A 22,166-nucleotide genomic window follows, 5' to 3' on the forward strand; every position below is an offset into this window, starting at 1 on the left:
GCCCGTGGCCATCGCATGCAGCCGGGCCTGCCGTGTGGTGTCAGTGATGCGCCTGGGAGCGCGCTGGGCTTCGATTGGGAATAACAGAGCAGGGGTTAGTGGGAAGGAATGAGTTATGATCCCCTGTTTGATCTACCAGGCCCCTGTGGGAGTCAGAGAGCCCTGGACAGAGCATTACTGGGGGTACTCTCGGGAGCTGCTGGGATGCTGAGTTGGGGACTGGCCCTTTACCAGTTTAACCATATCTACTCAGGATCTCAGAAGGAGGGAGGGATGCAGGCTAGGAGGGAGCATGTGCTATGTGCTGTTTTTAAAAAGACAGCCATTATTAAATGGAAAATATATATTGTAAATTGTGTGATTATGAACACACAGCTTTGTATTTGCAGATTGAGATGTGTTCTATTTTCCAGTAGCAGCTCAAGTCTTGCACCTGTATTGATATACGTAGTGCCAGGAAAGGACCTGACTGTTTGTGTCCAACGGACTGCATGGGAGCTCCGACCTGGGGTGTTATGTTATGTGCCATCCAGAGTGCAGTGGTTACGTGCAGTACGTGACCACCCCTCTACTATCACTGTTTTTATTACAGCTCTCTCTCTGCCAACCTAGCTGTTTGGGTTTCTTCACTGGCTATGTCCTATTTGTGTTTGAAGATGGAAGGGATGATAAGGAAATGGTCTGTTTGGTCACTCTGTGCGGGTGTTGAGGGGAGGGGGATTTAAATGCAGGAATCAGACTATATACACCACTGCCTTGCCAAAAAGCATACCAAATAATTGTCCTTATCAGATAGGTTTCCATCATAGGGTCATGTTTTGTTCTTGTGGTTAAAAAGATCACAGAGTGGATTGTTGCACAATGGGGCATCTCTGTTTCTTTCACTCTTTCCCACACTCATAAATGCTCCCTAGCTCTCTCTCTCTCCTCTCTCTCCTCTCTCTCTCTCTCTCTCTCTCTCTCTCTCTCTCTCTCTCTCTCTCTCTCTCTCTCTCTCTCTCTCTCTCTCTCTCTCTCTCTCTCTCTCACAAAACACACACGCGGCACGCACACTCACACACAACATTTTCTCAGGTGTTGTGGCTAGTTTGTGAGGATAACTGAGTGTTTGGGGCTGACCGTGACCTGAGGCTTGATACATTTGTTAGGATTTCCATTTCAGATATAGAAAATGCTGATGAGTCCAAGTCGTTGTTGTGTAGGCCTAATCCCTCAGCAGTGGCTGGGCCAGCCTCTCCTATGTATAGATTTAGTTGCAACTGCATTTACAGTGAATGTGGCATGTTATTTTTAGGTCTGAGGCCTGAAATGTTTTTTTTTTTGCTGTGCTGTGCAAAATACCAATCAAATTGAAGTTCAATCTCTCCTCTTTTAAAATACTTGAGGATTAGTGCGTACCACTGATTTGGTCCTGGTTTTAATTTGTCTTTTGAAGGATTTACACTAATAAATTAAAGACGATGGACTCGAGCTAAATCTTTTGTAAAGCTCTCAACTTTCAATTCGTGCAACCTCATTTTGTTTGTTACCATGGTAATTATTGTAATGAAGGGAAATCATTTTCTCTTTGGCTTTGTTACATTATTGAATGAGGGAGAGGAAGCAGCCGCATGTGTTACATCCTTTACATCATAAATGGCAACATTAACATTTAATTTTTTATTTCAGATTAATAAAAAAACAGGATTTGAAGGAAATACTGATGACACTGCGCTGTGTGCTTTCCTAACATTTTTCTCCTTGTCTCTCAGCTGGGAATATGTTCCCTTCCTGCAAAATCTAATAATTATTACTGAGCTAGACAACTGAAATATGAATCACTTATTATTTGACAGTTAGGTCCAGAATACTTAAAAGAGCTTTTTGATTATTTGTGCTAATCAACATTGATCAAAAAGGGTGATGAAAAGTGAGTTAATAAATTGAAAGAGCTTGTTGTTTATCCAGCCTCCTTTTGGCCCTGTCCCAGGATCCTCTCTGAGTGTGAAACAGATGGGACAGCAGAGGGGCACTGGTCATGCGCTCTGATTGGCTGTCACTCACTTTATTACATCATTAATATCGTCCCATCATGTTATTTCACTTTTGTTACCAAAAGAAGGGCTCTCTCACTCCCACATGTTCATCTCCATCACTATAAAACACGTCACGAGAAAGAGAAGATCACACAAGCCCAAATGAGTCAGGAAAGCCTGCTGTCCCCCTCCTATGAGTAGCGTGAGGAGTAGCTTGCTGTGCTGACAGCCCTGCCATTGGTGTCAGGGACGGGAGAATGAGGGAACGTTTGGAACATTCCCTCAGTCCACTGCCTACCAGGGCCTGTGTTATATTCAGCACAGCAGTTGGAGGCAGAGGAGTGGGACTCGATGGGCCTTCCTCTGCCATGTTGGCTAATTTATGGCCAGGAGCACAGGAATGAGAAGGGACTCTGTATCAGAAGGTGTGTGTGTGTGTGTGTGTGTGTGTGTGTGTGTGTGTGTGTGTGTGTGTGCGTGTGTGTGTGTGTGTGTGTGTGTGTGTGTGTGTGTGTGTGTGTGTGTGTGTGTGTGTGTGTGTGTGTGTGTGATAGCACTCAGCCCTCTGATGAGGGATCTGATAGTGCTGTTAGAACAGTCATAAGACACGACTCTGATTAAACCTACTAATGAGCAGCTCAATAAAACTAAGTCCTCCTGATGTAATTAACACGCTGCTGATTGCAGGAACCCACTGGTGTGGTAGGCTAATCCTTTTGTGCTCCCGTGTTAGTTTCACCCTAAAAAGATCCACGCACGGTGAATGAATAAAGAGATATGACTTGTCTGCTTGTGCGACCACACGAGAGCACTTCTCTGTAGTTAACCTTTCTGCTGAGTGGATTGCAAGTTGAGGGTTTTTACAGTACAGGTTCTAGGGTAAATTGAGTCTGCAATTAAGAGTCTTTTTTGTTGTTGATGTAACATTACTTGAAATATTATTGTATAGCAGTATTAGAGTACTTACAGTTGAAGTCGGAAGTTTACATACACTTAGGTTAGAGTTTTTAAAACTTGTTTTTCAACCACTACACACATTTCTTGTTAACAAACTATAGTTTTGGCAAGCCGGTTAGGACATCTACTTTGTGCATGAAGCAAGTAATTTTTCCAACAATTGTTGACAGACAGATTATTTCACTTATAATTCCCTGTATCACAATTCCAGTGGGTCAGAAGTTTACATACACTAAGTTGACTATGCCTTTATACAGCTTGGAAAATTCCAGAAAATGATGTCATGGCTTTAGAAGCTTCTGATAGGCTAATTGACATCATTTGAGTCAATTGGAGGTGTACCTGTGGATGTATTTCAAGGCCTACCTTCAAATACAGTCCCTCTTTGCTTGACATCATGGGAATCAAAAGAAATCAGCCAAGACCTCAGAAAACAATTGCAGATCTCTACAATTCTGGTTCATCCTTGGGAACAATTTCCAAATGCCTGAAGGTAACATGTTCATCTGTACAAAAAACATACTTTGGTGCAAAAAGTGCAAATCAATCCCAGAACAACAGCAAAGGACCTTGTGAAGATGCTGGAGGAAACAGGTACAAAGTATCTATATCCACAGTAAAACGAGTCCTATATCGACATAACAGCAAGGAAGAAGCCACTGCTCCAAATCCGCCATAAAAAAAAGCCAGACTACAGTTGACAGCTGCACATAGGGACAAAGATTGTACTTTTTGGAGAAATGTCCTCTGGTCTAATGAAACAAAAATAGAACTGTTTGGCCATAATGACCATTGTTATGTTTGGAGGAAAAAGGGGGAGTCTTGCAAGCTGAAGAACACCATCCCAACCATGAAGCACGGGGGTGGCAGCATCATGTTGTGGAAGTGCTTTGCTGCAGGAGGGACTGATGCACTTCACAAAATAGATTGCATCATGAGGCAGGAAAATTATGTGGATATATTGAAGCAACATGTCAAAACATCAGTCAGGAAGTTAAAGCTTGGTCACAAATGGGTCTTTCAAATGGACAATGACCCCAAGCATACTCCCAAAATTGTGTCAAAATGCCTTAAGGACAACAAAGTCAAGGTATTGGAGTGGCCATCACAAAGCCCTGACCTCAATCCCATAGAACATTTGTGGGCAGAACTGAAAAAGCGTGTGCGAGCAAGGAGGCCTACAAACCTGACTCAGTTACACCAGCTCTGTCAGGAGGAATGGGCCAAAATTCACCCAACTTATTGTGGGCAGCTTGTGGAAGGCTACCGAAACGTTTGACACAAGTTAAACAATTTAAAGGCAATACTACCAAATACTAATTGAGTGTATGTATTCCCACTGGGAATGTGATGAAAGAAATAAAAGCTGAAATAAATCATTCTCTCTACTGTTATTCTGACATTTCACATTCTTAAAATAAAGTGGTGACACTAACTGACCTACGACAGGGAATTTATACTCGGATTAAATGCCAGGAATGGTGAAATACTTAATTTAAATGTATATGGCCAAGGTGTATGTAAGCTTTCGACTTCAACTGTAGCTCATTTAGTCTGCCACTGTGCCTCGTTAAACTGTTTCTCAACCAGTTCAAGGCCTTTTGCCTTTTGAATGAAATATGAGTGGATTTGGTGTTTGTAAACATTTTAGATACATGTTATTAACTAAAAACCTAAGGGAAATTGATTTATGTTAAATAAGAAACTAATTTATTCTGCATAACTACTGCACTCTGGCAGTTTATGTTATAGCAGAGATAAATTCCTCATCTCTTTAGCCTGTGTGCTCCAGCTCCTCTAGAGGAAAAAGCACCTTTCCTCCGTAAGCCACTGTGAACATATGGCGAGGGGCGCAGGCAGCAGCACAGGAAGGAAGTGTGGAAATTGCAGGGAATGAGAGTTTGGATTAATGCGTCTGAACTGGGCATACCCAGACAAATGCAGCAGAACCGCACTGCCAGGACCCTTCAAGGCCCCTCCGAAGTGTGCCAGAGAAACAGAGATAGCAAAACAAACATATACACCTCTGCAGCTTGAACAGAGGGAGATTGTGGTTTCTCCTTCGTGCCTTTTAATGACATGAATTTGAAGAGGCCATCGGTTGTGGGTTGTGTGTGCTCATCAGGGGGACATTGGGCAAATACTGCAGCTTCGCCGGCTCCATACCTCTGCCTACCTAGAGATATTTCTACAAATTCATATCACTAAGTATAAAACAAAATGAAACTGATACTAATTATGGTTTATTTGATGACATTTGGCTATGTCAATATTAGGCTTGGGTGATATACCGTATACTGGGGTATTTCGAAATACCAACGGTATGATTTTCAATACTGTTAAAAAAATATATACTTTTTTTTTGGGGGGGGGGGGGTCACAGGGGCTGACGAAGTGCGTGCTACCCCACTGCTTATTACTAATTATAAGTTCAATTTAACTATAAGAAATCTAACGGGTCAAATAATTTAAATCCAGCTCAGGGCTCCACCTATGCATTTGGTTTGTTAACTTGCTAAGTGGCTTGATGTCAAGATCAAGTATCTTGGACATTCAATCCCATCCTAGATCAAGATCCCTGTGCACATTGGAATATACTGTATACCCCGGTATGGTACAGAAATGGTATGATGGTATGGAAATGTGGATACTGCCCAAACCTAGTCGATATCCCATTTAAAGTGTTTTTTTATTAAACAAAATGTATCTCTCTGCACACAGTCAAAATGTTTTTTGTTGTTGTCTACTTCCTTGTGAGTTGTGAACAGTTTAGGGTACTCCAACACACACACAGCCCCAGTGAGGGGTTGTCCCTTGCAGCGAGCCGAGCCGGTCTCCATGTGACACGAGAGAGTAGCTGTTAGATTGGAAGTGAACAACCGAAAATAGCTCCCTTCTTTGCATACAGTCAAATCAGCTCAAGCTGTGCACCATGGCAGACTTGGTTGTTCGGTTGCAGGCACTCTTGTTTGATGCATTTCATTAAAGATACCGTGACGAATTCAAATGTATATCTATCTATCGCTACAGCATGTCTTATTAACCTGCCTGCTGCCTGCCTCACGACTGTTTGCTCGGAGTTGGAGGGGATCCCGAAGGGGAAGCGTCTTGTCATTTGCTTGTCAAGGCCTTTGTCTGTGACAGCGCTTTGTGGATGACTGGATCTCAGTGCAGAGAGAGAGTCTGTCTAATGAAGACACTACGGCACTAGCTCTGACAAACCTCTCATTGCTACATGTGTATGGGGAAGTCACATTGTACATTGCACAAATTGGACTTAATTCAATTAACAGGCTGGTGAGCTCTTCAGAGCCTTGGCAGTTGTAGTAGTGGTAGTCTATTAGAAATATTAATTGTGAGGAGGTGAACATAGTAAACGGTAAACTTTTTTTGGTCTGATTATATGATGGTTACTACCGTATGTGAAATAAGCACTGTGTTGTTTACTTATTTTAACAATGAATCAAAAACCTATCACTATACTTGTCTTCATTGCTTTTTGACAAATATCAGTTGAGTGTAGTGATCATTATTTAAGATTCTGAGAATGTTTAGTTTATTATTTTAACCCCAGTGTAAATTCAGTCAAGGTGAAGTATGAGGCTAGCTTGTTTACGTTTTCTGTATTGATGTTTCACTCCTAGACTATGTCTGGAGGACGTGTTTACTCTCTGAGGAGGCAGAGCACAACTGGTAAAGACATGGTAATGCCCCGGCAGCCACAACTGTTTGCCATCATTTACGATGTTGCTTCCCTGTAGGTCCGTATCGATTGCAGCCCGCAGTGATTCCACAAGCGATGCCCACTTGGTCTGAATGTTTAGTTTCCTAGCAATTTGGCAAAGAAAAACTGTGTTTTCAGTTCTGCCAAATGCCTTGGACATCGCTTTGTGATGTCGCGTCTGGTGTGCTTGTTGTTTTTAGCAGTGGTCGTTCACAGTTGTGTGAAGTAACAAATGCATTTCTTTTTTCAGTGGTGTTTGCCAGAAAACAGGGTCCGTTTGAACACTCGGTGCGGTGCGCTTTTGACTGTATGTCTGAGGGGATGTGGACACCTGCTCAACAATTAAACTACAAAGGAGAGCAGACATTGCCAAGATAAATATTTGCCCTCCAATTCAAGGTTGTGTTCAAGTGTTTGATTTGAGACGTGGAGGATATTACGTGTTTGTTCCTGACAGTCAGTTGGCAGTGATGTAAGCTCCCGTTCCCCACACTGAACACCTCTGTTCACTAGATCAGAGTACTCAGAACATAACAGCCATGCTCAGTGGCTGTGGAATATGTGGTTTCATGTGAGGTTATTCATAATACTAAACATTTGCTGTTCAGGCTACCTCATTTAAATGATGCTGTAGATTTTATTTGTATTTTGCACTGTGACAGAGTTCCAATGTTTAGTGTGGCTTATTTGGATTAAATGTTCTTACTAGCTCAAGCAGAGTTACAATGAGTTGTTTGTCTGTATTCAGTCTCTATCCATAAATCTGTAAATAAACAATGTTGTAATTTCTTTGATGTATACATTTTGTTCTTCAAGATGTTGGGTTTCTATACAGTTTTGTAGCAGTTATGTCATAAGGTAGCAGATGAAATGTTAGAATGTTAGCTACCCTTTTTACATTTTTACTGTTGTCACAATCTCACTTTAAAAAAAAGAGTTCAGTGCCTAGGATGTTGTGAGAAAGTGTGTGATTTTAACGGTGCTCCTAAGCTTCTCTTCCGAGCTCCTGTGTAACCGTAAATATATTTGCCACTGATTTCTTTAAATAGTGCAGAAAGAGGTGTTGGTATGCATTGAGGAATTGATCGCACATATGTAGTTCAGCTAGTTCTAGGCATACATGTAGATCAGCAAGACATTTCCTGTCCCTATTTTTGGGAGATTGTTTTCCTCTGAAGAAATGGTAACCTCTGACAGGATAATAGCAGAAAACATCTTTATTTTTATAAACCGAAAAGATTATAGACCCTAGAAATACTTTTAGTTGAACTTAAAGCTGGTACAGGATGTTTTTATTAGACTATTCTGAGTAGAAAAGAAGGTTCTGGATCTCACTGTTCCTAGGCTGCATCGGCTCGCAGAAACTACAATGACTACAGAGACTACAATGACTACAGAGACTACATAGACTACAATGACTACAGAGACCGCAATGACTACAGAGACTACAACAACTACAGATACTATATAGACTACAACCACCACAAAGACGTCAGAGACTACATCGACCATAAAGACTATAGAGACTACAATGACTACAACAACCACAGAGACTACAGAGACTACAACGACCACAAAGACCACGGAGACTACAACGACCACAAATACTATAGACACTACAACGACCACAAAGACTATAGAGACTACAATGACTCCAGAGACTACAATGACCACAAAGACTATAGACACTACAACGACCACAAAGACTATAGAGACTATAATGACGACAAAAGACTACAATGACCACAAAGACTATAAACACTACAACGACCACAAAGACTACAGAGACTATAATGACTACAACGATTACAGAGACTATAGAGACTACAGGCAAATGAGTACCAGGTTGTGTGTCAGGCTGCATTTTGAAATGCACAACACAAGTACTGTGACTGACTGTGATCAGTTATTTGTATTTTGTTTTATTGCTAAGGGCTTCATAAAAGTATGCCAACCTAAGACCTCTCCTAGGAGTTAGTCTCCTATGTCCAGAGTGCCCTTCAAATGTTATTTTAATCAATGAACAAAGAATTGCTTTGATTTCTTCCTAAATACTAAACTGAAGAAAATTTTGAGGATATCTAATGACTGCCAGACTTGAAAACAGGATAGACAAAGATTTGCACACAGAGGAGTGCCCGTGCCAAGTTAAATCCATATTTAAATCCTCTACTCGACATACACTGCATGTAAATGAACATTCTTTGGCATAGGTTTATGCAGTGGGGGCACGCCAGAGAGCAACATCCCACTTTAGTCAAACTGAAGCATTCATATCTGCATAATGTCTTTGTCTACTTCCTGTTCAATTCTATAATTGAGAACTAGGGTTCTGAAATAATTAGAAGAGGGTCTTTGCCACACACACATGCACAGCTGACAATGTGGCTGTCAATGCAGTGCAGTATGATTCCATGTTAAGTGTGTGGCCAGTGTGACCAGTGTGCTGGGTTGCGGAGTGGAGTGGATATATGATGGAGGTTGTTCCAGAGTAGAGCTGCCACAGATGGGGCTGACAGGTCTGCGTGCCATACCTCTGAACCTCTGATCCTCTGAACCTCTGATCCTCTGAACCTCTGATCCTCTGAACCTCTGATCCTCTGAACCTCTGAACCTCTGATCCTCTGAACCTCTGAACCTCTGATCCTCTGAACCTCTGATCCTCTGAACCTCTGATCCTCTGATCCTCTGAACCTCTGAACCTCTGAAGCCCCAGCAGCAGGACATGGGCACCCTGTTCCATAAAACCTGTTACACATCAAACGTGATGAAAGTGATGAATGGTAGGTGAATATGGACTGTAATTAAGAGCAGATGAAACCCGGATGATATTACAGACAGGTGGAATTGATCTTATAATACATTTGTCAGGCTACAATAATAGTATGCCTCTGTCTTTTATCTGCTTAACTGTTGGTGTGTGTGTGACCTCAGCTACTGTAGCAGTGTCTCAGGACGTTGGTTGTCAGTGATTTGGTGGATGGTTGAATGGAGTGGCTGACTCATAGCATTAGAAACCACAGAGATGAGGTTCCTTCCTTCCAAGCCAAATGGTTCCGATCCGAGTCCCTGGGCCACTTTCTTTCAAACCTTGTAGTCTGTTAGCTTAGAATTGACATCACAGATGTGCATTTAGATATTTCTTCCAGAGATATTAGTAATGCATTCCACATTAGAAATATAAAATAAAAGCCTAATTACTCCCCAGAGAAGGACTTCCCTGTGCTGTAGATACAAAACCCATGTCATTTCCCCTAACATTTCACCTATCAATAGCAGCCATATTTATGTTTCTCCAGAGAACAAAAACGATGGATATTCCTGAAGAAACGGCATAAGCACGGAAGAATCAAAAACGACATCTGCGCAAATACCACTGGTGTTTACATTCATAATATAACCAGCAAATTCACACATTTATATTCGTTTGTTAACCCCTTGAAGAGAATGCTTAAGAAAACGTGTCATGTTGCTATTCCGTAGATTACTATTTTCGAATTATCTCCTCATTTGAAGACAACTCTACCGCTCTGTGTTTGTCTCGATCAGTGTGAAGCATAGTGATATTGTGTTGTCCCTGGCTGGTGTAGCTACATCTGTAGTCGTGTGTAGAGAGAGGACTCTGGAGCCCCAGGCAGGACCTGGCAGTCAGGACAGAGACTAGAGACGAGCTGGTGACAACTAGTGCCCTAAAGGTGGCACTACAGTCAGAGCCAGGTGCTACAGCTCATGTGGAGTACAGCGTTTCCCCCTTTTGGAATGTTATATTAGTATGTGTAGTGTTAACATGTTATTTCACTTTTGAAAAGTGTATTACTGTGTATTGCTAGAGTATGCCAATGAAGGTGCCATGAGTTGAGTTGAGTTGACTGCTGCACTCTGTGCAGTTCTGCCAGCCTCACATTGGCCGGCCTCTACATTGTCTTTGGCACGGGGTCTAGCCCGCACATCGTGATTGTGTGACGTAGGCCTAGTTCTTTTTCACGGTGGAAAAGTCTACTTCTCCCCTCGCTAAAAGGCCTGTTTGTTCTACTCATGCAAATGCAGATAGCTGGTGTTTAGTGTGTGCCCAGCCATGCGGTCAAGTGGAACGCTCAGGCAACCGAAGACGTATGGTTTTTTGTCACTAATATTTTGAAATGTTCAACAAATTAAAGTGGATTACAGGCCCTCTGAGAGTCTGTGTTATGGTTTAAAGGTTTGATTCATTGTATATACAATTCCTTTAAATCTGATCTGTTATATTTGAGAGCGGAATCAAATGAATGGTATTGCAGTTTTCTGAAGCAGGGTGAAATGACAAAGGGAACAATCAATAACTTGCAAAATGTTGATGTTACTCCCCCTCCTGCAATTATGTAGCTTACATGGGGCCGGGAGTGGAATGCTGTTACCTACAAAACAATATTGGCTCAAACAGCGTGATAAATCTCAGAATCGTATCTCTTTACTGAGCAGGCCCCATAAATGTAATTTCGAAGGTCAGATATTATATTTGTACATCACATAGCAGATGTTGAATTCATGCAATAGTGTCAACTTTATTGATTTATTTGTTTATCTATTATTTTATTTTGCTGTCTTTGGAAACATGGACTTTTTTAAATGAGTTTTATGAAGTTTCAGTGATCAGCTGTTTTGACAGGGCTGGACTATACATCACTGCCAAATCATCCAGCTCTAGTGCTCTGAAGCACATTTTGAGCATGCACACATGCTAAGGAATGCACATTTCTTTGTCCGTGATTTATGTAAACCAAAATAAATGACGCGGTGAAAATGTGCCTGGCACTCGTAAGGCAGCACAGTCTTTGAATAGAGGTATAACAGATTAGTCACTTTCTTCTACTCTGCTCTGTTGTCTGTCCTCCTGCCAAGAGAATGGCAGCATGCTCGCTCGCCCAGGGACAGACATGACTGTAAATGCACTGTTATGTCTTTTGTTAAACCAGGCCCCTGGAGAACTGAGAGGCCGTTGCTATGAGACATTAGACGTGTGAAATATCTCTGCCCTGTTTGATTAACTGCAGCCTTCACCTTTTGATTCAGGAGAGATCATAAAGAAATGTGAAAAACAATCACTTTGGATAGCAATGCAACTTTGCAATTCATTTGTTATATCACATCTTGAATAGTGTCTAATTCAGTTCCTCTAGTAGTACAATGGTTCCTGTCCTGTGCTGTATGGCCCCTCTCTTTCTGTGTTTGTTTATATGTGTAACCTGTCACTCCAACTCTGTCTAACTGTTAAATGTGTGTGTGTGTGTGTGTGTGTGTGTGTGTGTGTGTGTGTGTGTGTGTGTGTGTGTGTGTGTGTGTGTGTGTGTGTGTGTGTGTGTGTGTGTGTGTGTGTGTGTGTGTGTGTGTGTGTGTGTGTGTGTGTGTGTGTGTTGGTGAGGAGTCTGAGGACACGGTGCTGATGGAGTTGTGCATCTCTTCTTCTGACAGGTATGGATGAGAGGCCGAGCCAGGCATCGTCCTCCTGGGCCCCAGGTGGCCAGTCGTCGAGTCCCTCCTACGAGTCCTCCAGGGTAAGAACCCTGGCCCTCTCACTCCCCGTGCACTCCCTCACCTCACTCCCCCTGCACTCCCTCACCTCACTCCCCGTGCACTCCCTCACCTCACTCCCCGTGCACTCCCTCAGCTCACTCCCCCTGCACTCCCTCACCTCACTCCCCGTGCACTCCCTCACCTCACTCCCCCTGCACTCCGTCACCTCACTCCCCGTGTACTCCCTCACCTCACTCCCCGTGCACTCCCTCACCTCACTCCCTGTGCACTCCCTCACCTCACTCCCCGTGCACTCCCTCACCTCACTCCCTGTGCACTCCCTCACCTCACTCCCCGTGCACTCCCTCACCTCACTCCCTGTGCACTCCCTCATCTCACTCCCCGTGCACTCCCTCACCTCACTCCCTGTGCACTCCCTCATCTCACTCCCCGTGCATTCCCTCACCTCACCCCTCTGTCTCCCTCTGCCTGGCCTTTCTGCACCACATCATTTAACACTCATTACATCAACGTGTTACATTACGTTCACAGCTCACTGCAGAGGCAGGGAGGGAGAGAGCACCAGTCATGTTGTGTGACCTGTAATTGGCATAATTTTATTTTCCAGAATGACCTAATTGCATGGCACCAATATCCTCTTTAGTGATGGTTTTAAATATTTTGTCATTTGCATTGGATTATTTGCGCTGAAATATAAAGCATTTGTCAGGGGAAGCTGATTAATGTTGTGTGCTTTGGAACATTATGGCTACATTGTGGAATTTCTGAATTGGGGGAAATTACTCCACCATTTGTAGATCTGTGCCAATATTAGGATTTAAAGTGCAAACTATATTTATGGTAGTGGACATCAATGGAAATATTGTTCGTTTTGGTTGATTGAAATTTTAACTGTGACTAATGTTTATATTAGGTCATGAATATTCCTTCGAAATGATTTCAGTACCAGCAACGAGTGATTAATTCATTCTTTCCATTAGGATTTCCAGACTCATATGAAATATTTTGGCAGTAATTCAAATGTTATTTCAGAGACATGATCATTTGCGTTGAATTCATCATGCATCATGCAAAGAGATAAAAAATAGAATGATGCATGACATGAACTGGTTTGTATGGCATTTCTGTTCAAAGTGTGAATATCTATTCTGTGTCTCTGTATTTGCTGTTTGTCTCCTACACCATGGTGGTTCTGGGTGCCCTGTATGAATTTCAGTTAACGTCAATCTCCTGTCACTTTCCATCAGAAATCAGTTAAATGTCAGGTCTGCTCGGCCCGCATTACCTTGTTTATTTTCCAATGCCCTTCCCGAATGAACCTCTACAGGCTATTTTCCAATGCTCTTCCCGAATGAACCTCTACAGGCTAAGGTTCCATCGGCTGCCTGATCCGAATTATAAGATGGAGACGTTTGAGATATCTTTGCTTTAGGTGCATATAAATCAGTGTTTCTGACATTGCAAGGGGCGGGCATCAGTAAGCAGACAGCTGTTTGTGCCTCCATACTGCATATATGCACACAAACATGCAAAAAAAACAACAACAAAAAACACACACACAAACTTCCACATACATTCACGCATACATGCACACAGATACGCATGGATGCACACACATATACCAGAGAGCCAGAGATATGGGGTTGTTTGTCCAGGTTTTACAGGTGTTTTGTCAACGTGATTACTCATGTAGGCCAGAGAAGAAGACTTGCTCTGAAATAACCATTCTCATTATATGGGATGGGATTTCTTCTAGTTTCTCTGCACAGAAAATTGCAGGGTCCTCTTAACTTACACCTTATACCAAACCATTTATTTTATTGGCAGCGCATGCTATTTGGGATGTTTTGTAAACATAATTGAGAGTGAGTATCGACACAACATACCTACTATACACTGCCTGGTGTCCAGCCTGTCAAAGGTTCATCTGGATGACTTTGACCAAAGAGAATGGAGCCAATCTCTTTAATCCCCAGGCACATTTGATCTCTGCCTGCACTAGTACATCTGTCCATTCATCACTCTGTCTGTCCATACAGACCATGGTGTGCTATGTCTTTGTGCCTCTGCTGGCCCACACTCCTGCGCCATATTCACGTTGAAGCAGTGTACCTAAAATGCAGTTACAATGTTCACTAGCAATGTGCTGATTGCACAGATAAATATCCTGCAGCAGCACACATGCATAGATACTACTTGGTACTACTTGGTTGTTATCCAGTGGTATTTATAGCACAATGGCGCTTATTCCCAAATAAGAGGAAGAGTGTCCTCTGATTTTGAGATGTGGTTTAGATCTTCATCTGAGATTTGGAGATAATGGGATTATTAGGTTTATCAGTGTGTTTCTAGCCGTAGAGCTGAGGCCCAGCCGGAAGACAGGGAGGAGTCTAGGAACAGAACCCTTTAAATCCATTAAACAGTAGACAAACACTTATCTACGGTTCAGCTTTTGGCTCAAAAATTGTATTTTCATAATTCTCATTGTAATGTGTCATAAATTGTGTTCAGCGACAATACTAAGGAAGGTTTCCCAGAAGAAACACTTTTCGGAAAAGCGCGTTTCTGTTATTCAAAGAGTTCAGTGTAGTGTGTCTGTCCGAGCGGGGCCTGCTTGGAGTGTATGATACACAGTGTATGATTAGTGGACTGTGAACAGACTCCAGCCCTCCGTGCTGACCTTGGCTTCCAGCCAGCCACCGTATCATGGGCAGTTGTGGCTGCAGGCCGGCCGTCTGACAGATAGGGTTGTGCCCAACGCCACCGCACGCCCCAGCCCTGCCGCGACACTCACCCCGTACACGTCCATCATGCCCGTATCATGCCTCCCCAAGCCGCCGTGGTGCAGCCACACATTCACCTGGGACAGCACACACCATCTAAGAGATGACTTTTTAAACTCTGTGGCGAGGGATAGGGGCAAGGCAGGAGCTGTGGCCTGCATGCTTAAGTAGTGATTTGACAGTTATGTAGCCGGCGGTAACTGGCCCCGTTGGTCGCAGTGACAGCATGTGTTAGTGTCTGGGCCGACGTAGCCGAGCAGTGTTTGTAAATGATGAGGGTTCTGTGATTGATGATCTAATGGTCCCAGAGGAGCAGACACAGGGTGGACTGGGTAGTGTGATCTCACCCTGACCATTATCCCCTCTGCCTTTCTTCTCTCTGGTCCTCCCTACCTGCCCCTCCTCGCTGGCCTTTTCCAGCTCTGTGGCAGCTGTCTCCACCAGGGAAGAAAAGACCAGGAGGAAATAGAGGACTGAGATGTCCAGATTAAGTCGTTCATTACTTACTACTCTTTGTTTTATTTGGTTAAATGTCAGTTGAAACACACCTGGGGGATTTGATTTGTAGTGCAGGAGAGGTTTGTATGGGTTGTTGTTGCCTGTGTGAGTGTGTGTGTGTGTGTGTGTGTGTGTGTGTGTGTGTGTGTGTGTGTGTGTGTGTGTGTGTGTGTTTTGGAGCCTCACAGGGGTGGTGTTAATAGTGAGTCCGTTCATGGCGTGATTAACAGGGAGCGCAGCCTGGCAGGAACACAATGGGGAATCTCTGTGGATTCCCTCGACACAGCACAACACTCCACTGCCTTTGAAATTACTCCATCACCGCCCGCTCACAAAAAAAAGATGGATAATAAGATTTACTTTTTTACTGTATGTTGAATGCAGAGGGTACGAGTTGGGGGAAAAAAAGCTCTATAGAAATTCTCGTCCAGTGCTGCTCGGTCCCTCCGGTGGGAGTTAATGTAGTTTGGAAGGACGCATTTGACTGGAGCGCAGGGGGATTTTCACAGGGCCTGGGATTAGCACTGCTACAGAGTATCTTTTATTGCAGGGGACCCTGAGTTTTCAAAGACCATACTGTGACCGATATTTAGACCTAAGCTCCTGAAGCTGATAACTGTCATGAAAGGCCGCAGGAGAAAAAGGCCATTTTTTAAGCTGCAGGTACCGTGGTAGGATGGAGGGCGGCAGTTTGCCCCGTCATAGAATATAATACCCTGTTATTAAATGTTTTACATTACAATCATTATTGTCACAGTATATAGAGGTTTTTAATTATCGTAAGTGAGTAAGATTTGTTTTCATTCATAGACCAACAAAATCCTTAAAAATACAAAGCCGCATGTGTTGCGGTTTAGTGTTAGTGTTGCTTGGCAACGCTTTGAGACTTGCTGTCTTTGGCTAAACAAATACACCACCTAGAAGGGTTATGGGGGAAACATTTTAAAACTGATCTTGGAAATGGGTATCGCATTTTATGAGAGGTTTGCTAGGATCTCTTGGACTGGTTCACGACAGACTCTTGGTAGGACATTGGAAGATGAATCTCTGCAACTACGCCTTAGAATTGACACAAGTGAATGATGCTGTTATGTATCCATTTGGACTAAGGGCTTTTTCTAATAGTTTTTCATCCATATGTGAATGTGCTTGTTTGTGCATCATGCATGTTCTGATCCATGTAATGTGTGTACAATTAACATGTCAACATGTCTTCTCTCAAAAAGCCCTTTGCCTCTTCAGATCCACAGAATTACATGTGCATCATTAACCTTGTATTTTCTAATCCTGAAACGTGGCATATGCGTTGACAGGCTCATCAGGGTTCTGTTTTACTGCTTTTACAATCAGTCAGAGATGAAAAAAGTCATTTTTAATGACGGAAATGAGAAAAATGTACAGTTTCAAGGGACAGTTGACCAATTGTGCTCTCCTTCCTCAGTAATTAGTGTACTGTCATAGCACTCAATTAGCCAAGCAGCCTAATAATGTGTTTAATACTCTGATCTCTCCCCCCAGGGTTTGGCAGACAGCCCTCGTTATGGTGATCACATGAGTGACAGTCGATTAGTGTCCCATGAAGGATTGTCCCAGACACCTTTTATGAACTCCAGCATAATGGGTAAGTAGGTCTCACCCCTCACATGCCCACAGGTCTCAGAGATCCATTTTATTTTATTTTTAAAACTCCCTTTAGCCCTGTGTGGACAAGGCATGTCACACTTCTGGAAGTGGCAGCCCTCACAGCCGTGCTAGGTCAAGCAGTGTTTTTCCACTTCCTCTCCTCTCCTCTCCTCTCTCGCCTTACTTCATCCTCTCTCTCCTCGTCCTGTGGTGACCGTCTTCAGAAGTTGACCCTCCCCCAGGGTGGAAGTCACGCCATCAGTACAGTTTTCCATCACAAAAGACTGTCTTCTAGCTATCAGAAAAGCCACCGGCAACTTCCAGTGGCAGGGGAGGTGGTGTCTAAGGAAGGGGGGTTAACCAAGCAGATGTGCCAGAGACCATTTCATACAAAAACAGCCCACCATCACCATTGTGGGATATCATTCAGGATTTCTAATAGATGCTTGAATGGCAGGTGATCTGTGATGGTTTATGCAGACTTAGCGTTTGGGTTTGTTAAATCATGCGTAGCCTGATTGTGCTGCTCTGATGTTGCACCACCACCACCTCCATTTGTGTGCTACCAGCAGCAGTATGATAATTCCCTTCCAAATAAAAGCATTTATTTTGAAGCCAGTAGTGACTCCATTCAGATTGGGAGGCTTTTGGAGATTTAGGAGATTGAATTTACTGTGCTGGTCCTTTGCCATCCCAGTATATAATCACTGTTGCGTATGAACAGATAAGAATGATGATCACTGGTTAAAAAAATCCCCATCATAACACCATATTATAGATTTATCAAACCTAAATTGTGGGTTAGAATGTCTAAAGGTTATTTATTCCCCCCTGATGTGAAAGATACATTCTAACAATTAAAAGCTATATATTACACTGGCCTTTCTCCTGGAGTCATTGTGATGTGTTAGCACATGACAGTTTAATGGGCAACTGAATCCCCGGCTCATTGTAAGATTGCCCTGGAGACTGGTTGCCATGCAAGGTGGATAGTTCACGGATGGGTGCTGGTGCAGGAGACGACTGAAAATGAAATGTTATCTTTGTGGCGATTGATCACAGGATGCGTCTGGGAGGGTGGGCTCCTCTCTGTTCTCCGGCTCTGGCTGTAATTATGCTTATAAGTGGCACAATATGGAAATGATCTGCTGCAATGATGTGTCAGGGCATTAGACAATCTGATTGTGGGCCTAAATAGCCTGTGCTTATCAGAGGCTGGGATTGGAAGATGAGCCTGGTCTTCAATACAATTGAATTTCAGCAGTAATATCTGGGATTTACATGGAATTACCTAGTTTGGGGCGACATTATTAAATCAAGCCTGAAAGGTTATTCCTCACCAATGAAAGAGGTGGAACACGCATGCAGGGACATTATACAATTATGCATTACAACTACACACGCAGCATTTCCAAGGGAACCCTTTGGTTGTACAGTACTACGTGACCCATTTTTGTTTGATCTCACCATTGGAGTTTTACAACCCAGCCATGGTCATCTAAATGGATTATCTTAATCCAAATCTCAATGGTCTGCAGTTTCCTTCGACAAATATTTGGATGATGTAGACCCTTTGTTTAGATACCTCAGTGTATGTGGTTACTCAAGATATTTAAAAGAAGATAACATATTTTGAACGATTGTAAGCATAGGTTCAATGACTCACTGCCACATTTACTGAGCCTTATTTTTGGTATTGTATTTGGCATTGTATACGAATGGATATTGTTCTGATTTGAGTGTTTATATTATTTAAGTGCGCCGTGCTTTACTGATAGCTCTGCAGGTGGAAAGGGACAATGGCCTTCCTTACTCAATGCTTTGTGTGTGTGTTCAGACCCATACAGTCATTGGCTTCGTCAGACCTGACTCACAATGACCAGGAAACCTCATTCGCAATGCTTTTGAGCAACATCTAAATCAGCTTTAGTTTAGATAAGAAATCTTACCTCCTAAGACGTACTTAGTCGAAGAAAAGCCAGCAAGCCATTGTCCTGATTGTATTGTGTGTGTGTGTGTGTGTGTGTGTGTGTGTGTGTGTGTGTGTGTGCATGTTTTTGTCTTTGTATTTTATTTCATGGTTTGTAAATGGAACAGAGGAGACGGTTGGCTCAGATCTGACTCCATCATTCAACCAAAGAGAAGTATGACATGTTGAAAGCAGCTTGGGGTTATTTGAGGTCAGCTATTGTGTATGATAATGAACATGTTACAGTTGTTTGTGCCTAACAGATGGCTGGCAATGACTGTTTATTTGACATTACATTTTAATGACAGTTACCAGCAGAATATGCTGCATGACTTGAATAATGGAGGCTCATTCTAGAGGTCATCTTTGGTTCATTGGGGCTTTCTCTTTGTACAGCTTGGGGATAGTAGAATAACAAATGAGTAGTAAACTGTGTTGTAAATATAAATTCAATGAAGCTATTGGTATGTAGCTACATGTATGGGAACAGGAGTACCCAATGTCTTTCAGGAATCAGATATGAATCTACATAAATAGATGATCAGAATTACCCCCTCTTGCCTCATGTGATGGCCTTATTGTCTGTCCCTCACGAGTAAAGCCTGCGGATTGGTGGGTGAGGAATGTGGATCAGGATGAGGAGAAGGGTAGGGTGTCGTGTGAGCTCCCAGTGATGGCACCAGCAACCTCTCTTGGGGCTAACGCAGTGCCTGTGTCAGAGCGGGTCAGGCGGTGTGTCCCCCCCCCCCCACACACTCTCCAATCCTCTTACTGCACGACGACACATCCTCCTCAGCACACTACACTATCCATACATACAGTAGTGCAGTATCAGCTCACTGTCTCACTCAGAAGGCCATGTAGATCCCTCTGACTCAGTCACTGACTGTGTAGATGACGAGGTGGTGAGCAACACGGACATGCTGCTCATTGTGTTTCCATGTTTGTATGTATGCAAATGCTGCTCCTTGACAAAATCCAGTAAACAGTAAATAATGGTAAGCGGAAAACAATGGAGTGAGTATTGTAATGGAACGACTTGTTCAATCCCATCAAGTGTTACAAATGCAATATTCTTAGTATTTACAACTCCCACTGAAGTTCTAGATGTATTAAATACTTATATCTCTGCTCCCTTTTCACCCATATTCTTCTGTTCACTCTATATTCCATGTAAGGAACCCTAGAACAAGTTCTAGAAGCTCTAAGGTAAAAGATGATTATGGCCTATGTCCAGCCCTCCTTGCCCTGTCTCTCTCCTGGCTGAGGATGTGTCCTGTATACCAGTGTTTCTTTGAGGGAGGAGTGGAGGGTGTTGCATAACGCTGACTGTGAGTAGTTGTTTGAGGCAATATTTAATAAGCACTAATCCAGCTTTAGATTAAATAGAAATATGCATGCAGATAGGGAATCCTGCCTCTTCAGCGGGTGTAGTATTTACTGGTCAAACAGATTATGATCACAAAGAGAAATTGGTTTAGGCTTTTGTTGATATTCAAGACACAAACAGTAACAGTTGGCAAGGCAAGACACACTTGTTTTGGCTTTGGGTCATATAGTATGTATCACTTGAAATATAGTCTCATAATTAAGCAGATTAAATTGTATTATTGGGATGGGAAAATATTTCTGCTTTAATATAAAACTAAATCAGAAGAAAGATCTGGCAGAAAGTAATTTAGTTGTTTGGACATGATTTAGAAAGATTGCCTCGAGGCTTAAAAATCATTTTGTAACCTGTCTCCTCCCCTTCATCTGCACTGATTGACGTGGAATTAACAAGTGACATCAATAAGGGATCATAGCTTTCACCTGGATTCACCTGGTCAGTCTATGTCATGGAAAGGGCTGGTGTTTCTAATGTTTTGTACACTCAGTATATCAAGGGAAGGGTATAAAATCATTTCTAGAGTGTTGAAAGTTTCGAAGAGCATAGTGGTCTCCATCATTGGGAAATTGACTAAATATGGAACTACCCAGAGCTGGCTGCCCGACCAACCTTGGTCAGGGAGGTGACCAAGAACCCAATGACCACTCTGACAGAACTACCGAGTTTCTTGGCTGAAATGGGAGAACCTGCCTCAGTCTCTACAGCACTTCACCAATCTGGGCTTTATGGGACAGTGGCTAGACGGATGCTACTCCTGAGAAAAATGACAGAACATAAAGGACGTAAAAGACTCTGAGATCATAAGGCAAAAGATTCGGGGGTCTGATGAGACAAACATTTTACTCTTTGGCCTGAATGCAAAGCACTATGTCTGGAGAAAACCACACACAGCTCATCAACCGTTTAACATCATCCCTACCTTGAAGCATGGTGGTGGCAGGGACTGTGAGATTGGTAAGGATAGAGGGAATATTACTCCAGTGCTAGCCTCCCTACACTGGCTTCCTGTCAAAGCAAGGGCTGATTTCAAGGTTTTACTGTTCTACCTTATTATTATTCGACCATGCTGGTCATTTATGAACATTTGAACATCTTGGCCATGTTCTGTTATAATCTCTACCCGGCACAGCCAGAAGAGGACTGGCCACCCCACATAGCCTGGTTCCTCTCTAGGTTTCTTCCTAAGTTTTGGCCTTTCTAGGGAGTTTTTCCTAACCACCGTGCTTCTACACCTGCATTGCTTGCTCTTTGGGGTTTTAGGCTGGGTTTCTGTACAGCACTTTGAGATATCAGCTGATGTACGAAGGGCTATATAAATAAATTTGATTTGATTTGAACAATGAATGGAGGCAAATACAGGCAAATCCTTTATGAGAACCTGCTTCAGAGTGAAAATGACCTTAGACTGGCGAAGATTTACGTTCCAACATGACAATGACCACAAACATACAGCCAGAGCAACACTGAAATGACTTCAGAACAAGAATGTGAAAGAACTTGAGTGGCCCAGCTGAACCCCAGACTTGAATAACCTTGATAATCTGTGAAAAGACTTGAAGATTGCTGTTCCCCGCCACTCCCCATCTAACTTAACAGCACTTGAGAAAATCTGCAAGGAAGAATGTGAGAAATGCCCAAATCCAGATGTGGAAAGCTGATGGAGACATACCCAAGACGACTCATAAAGCTGTAATTG

The 22,166-nt window shown here is 42.8% G+C and overlaps 1 protein-coding gene across 8 annotated transcripts in view; it reads left to right on the forward strand.

Moving 5' to 3' along the window:
• The window catches only part of LOC135558948 (transcription factor 12-like), a 103,355-nt gene that overhangs the window by 15,927 nt on the left and 65,262 nt on the right, over nucleotides 1-22,166 (forward strand). For all 8 annotated transcript variants that reach the window (XM_064993233.1, XM_064993206.1, XM_064993214.1 and 5 more), the window contains exons 4-5: nucleotides 12,145-12,227; nucleotides 17,007-17,109. In XM_064993233.1, the coding sequence (XP_064849305.1) occupies nucleotides 12,145-12,227; nucleotides 17,007-17,109 (186 nt within the window). The remainder of the gene's footprint in view (nucleotides 1-12,144; nucleotides 12,228-17,006; nucleotides 17,110-22,166) is intronic.

This window comes from Oncorhynchus masou, chromosome 2 (genome assembly GCF_036934945.1).
Source record: "Oncorhynchus masou masou isolate Uvic2021 chromosome 2, UVic_Omas_1.1, whole genome shotgun sequence".
NCBI lineage: Eukaryota > Metazoa > Chordata > Actinopteri > Salmoniformes > Salmonidae > Oncorhynchus > Oncorhynchus masou.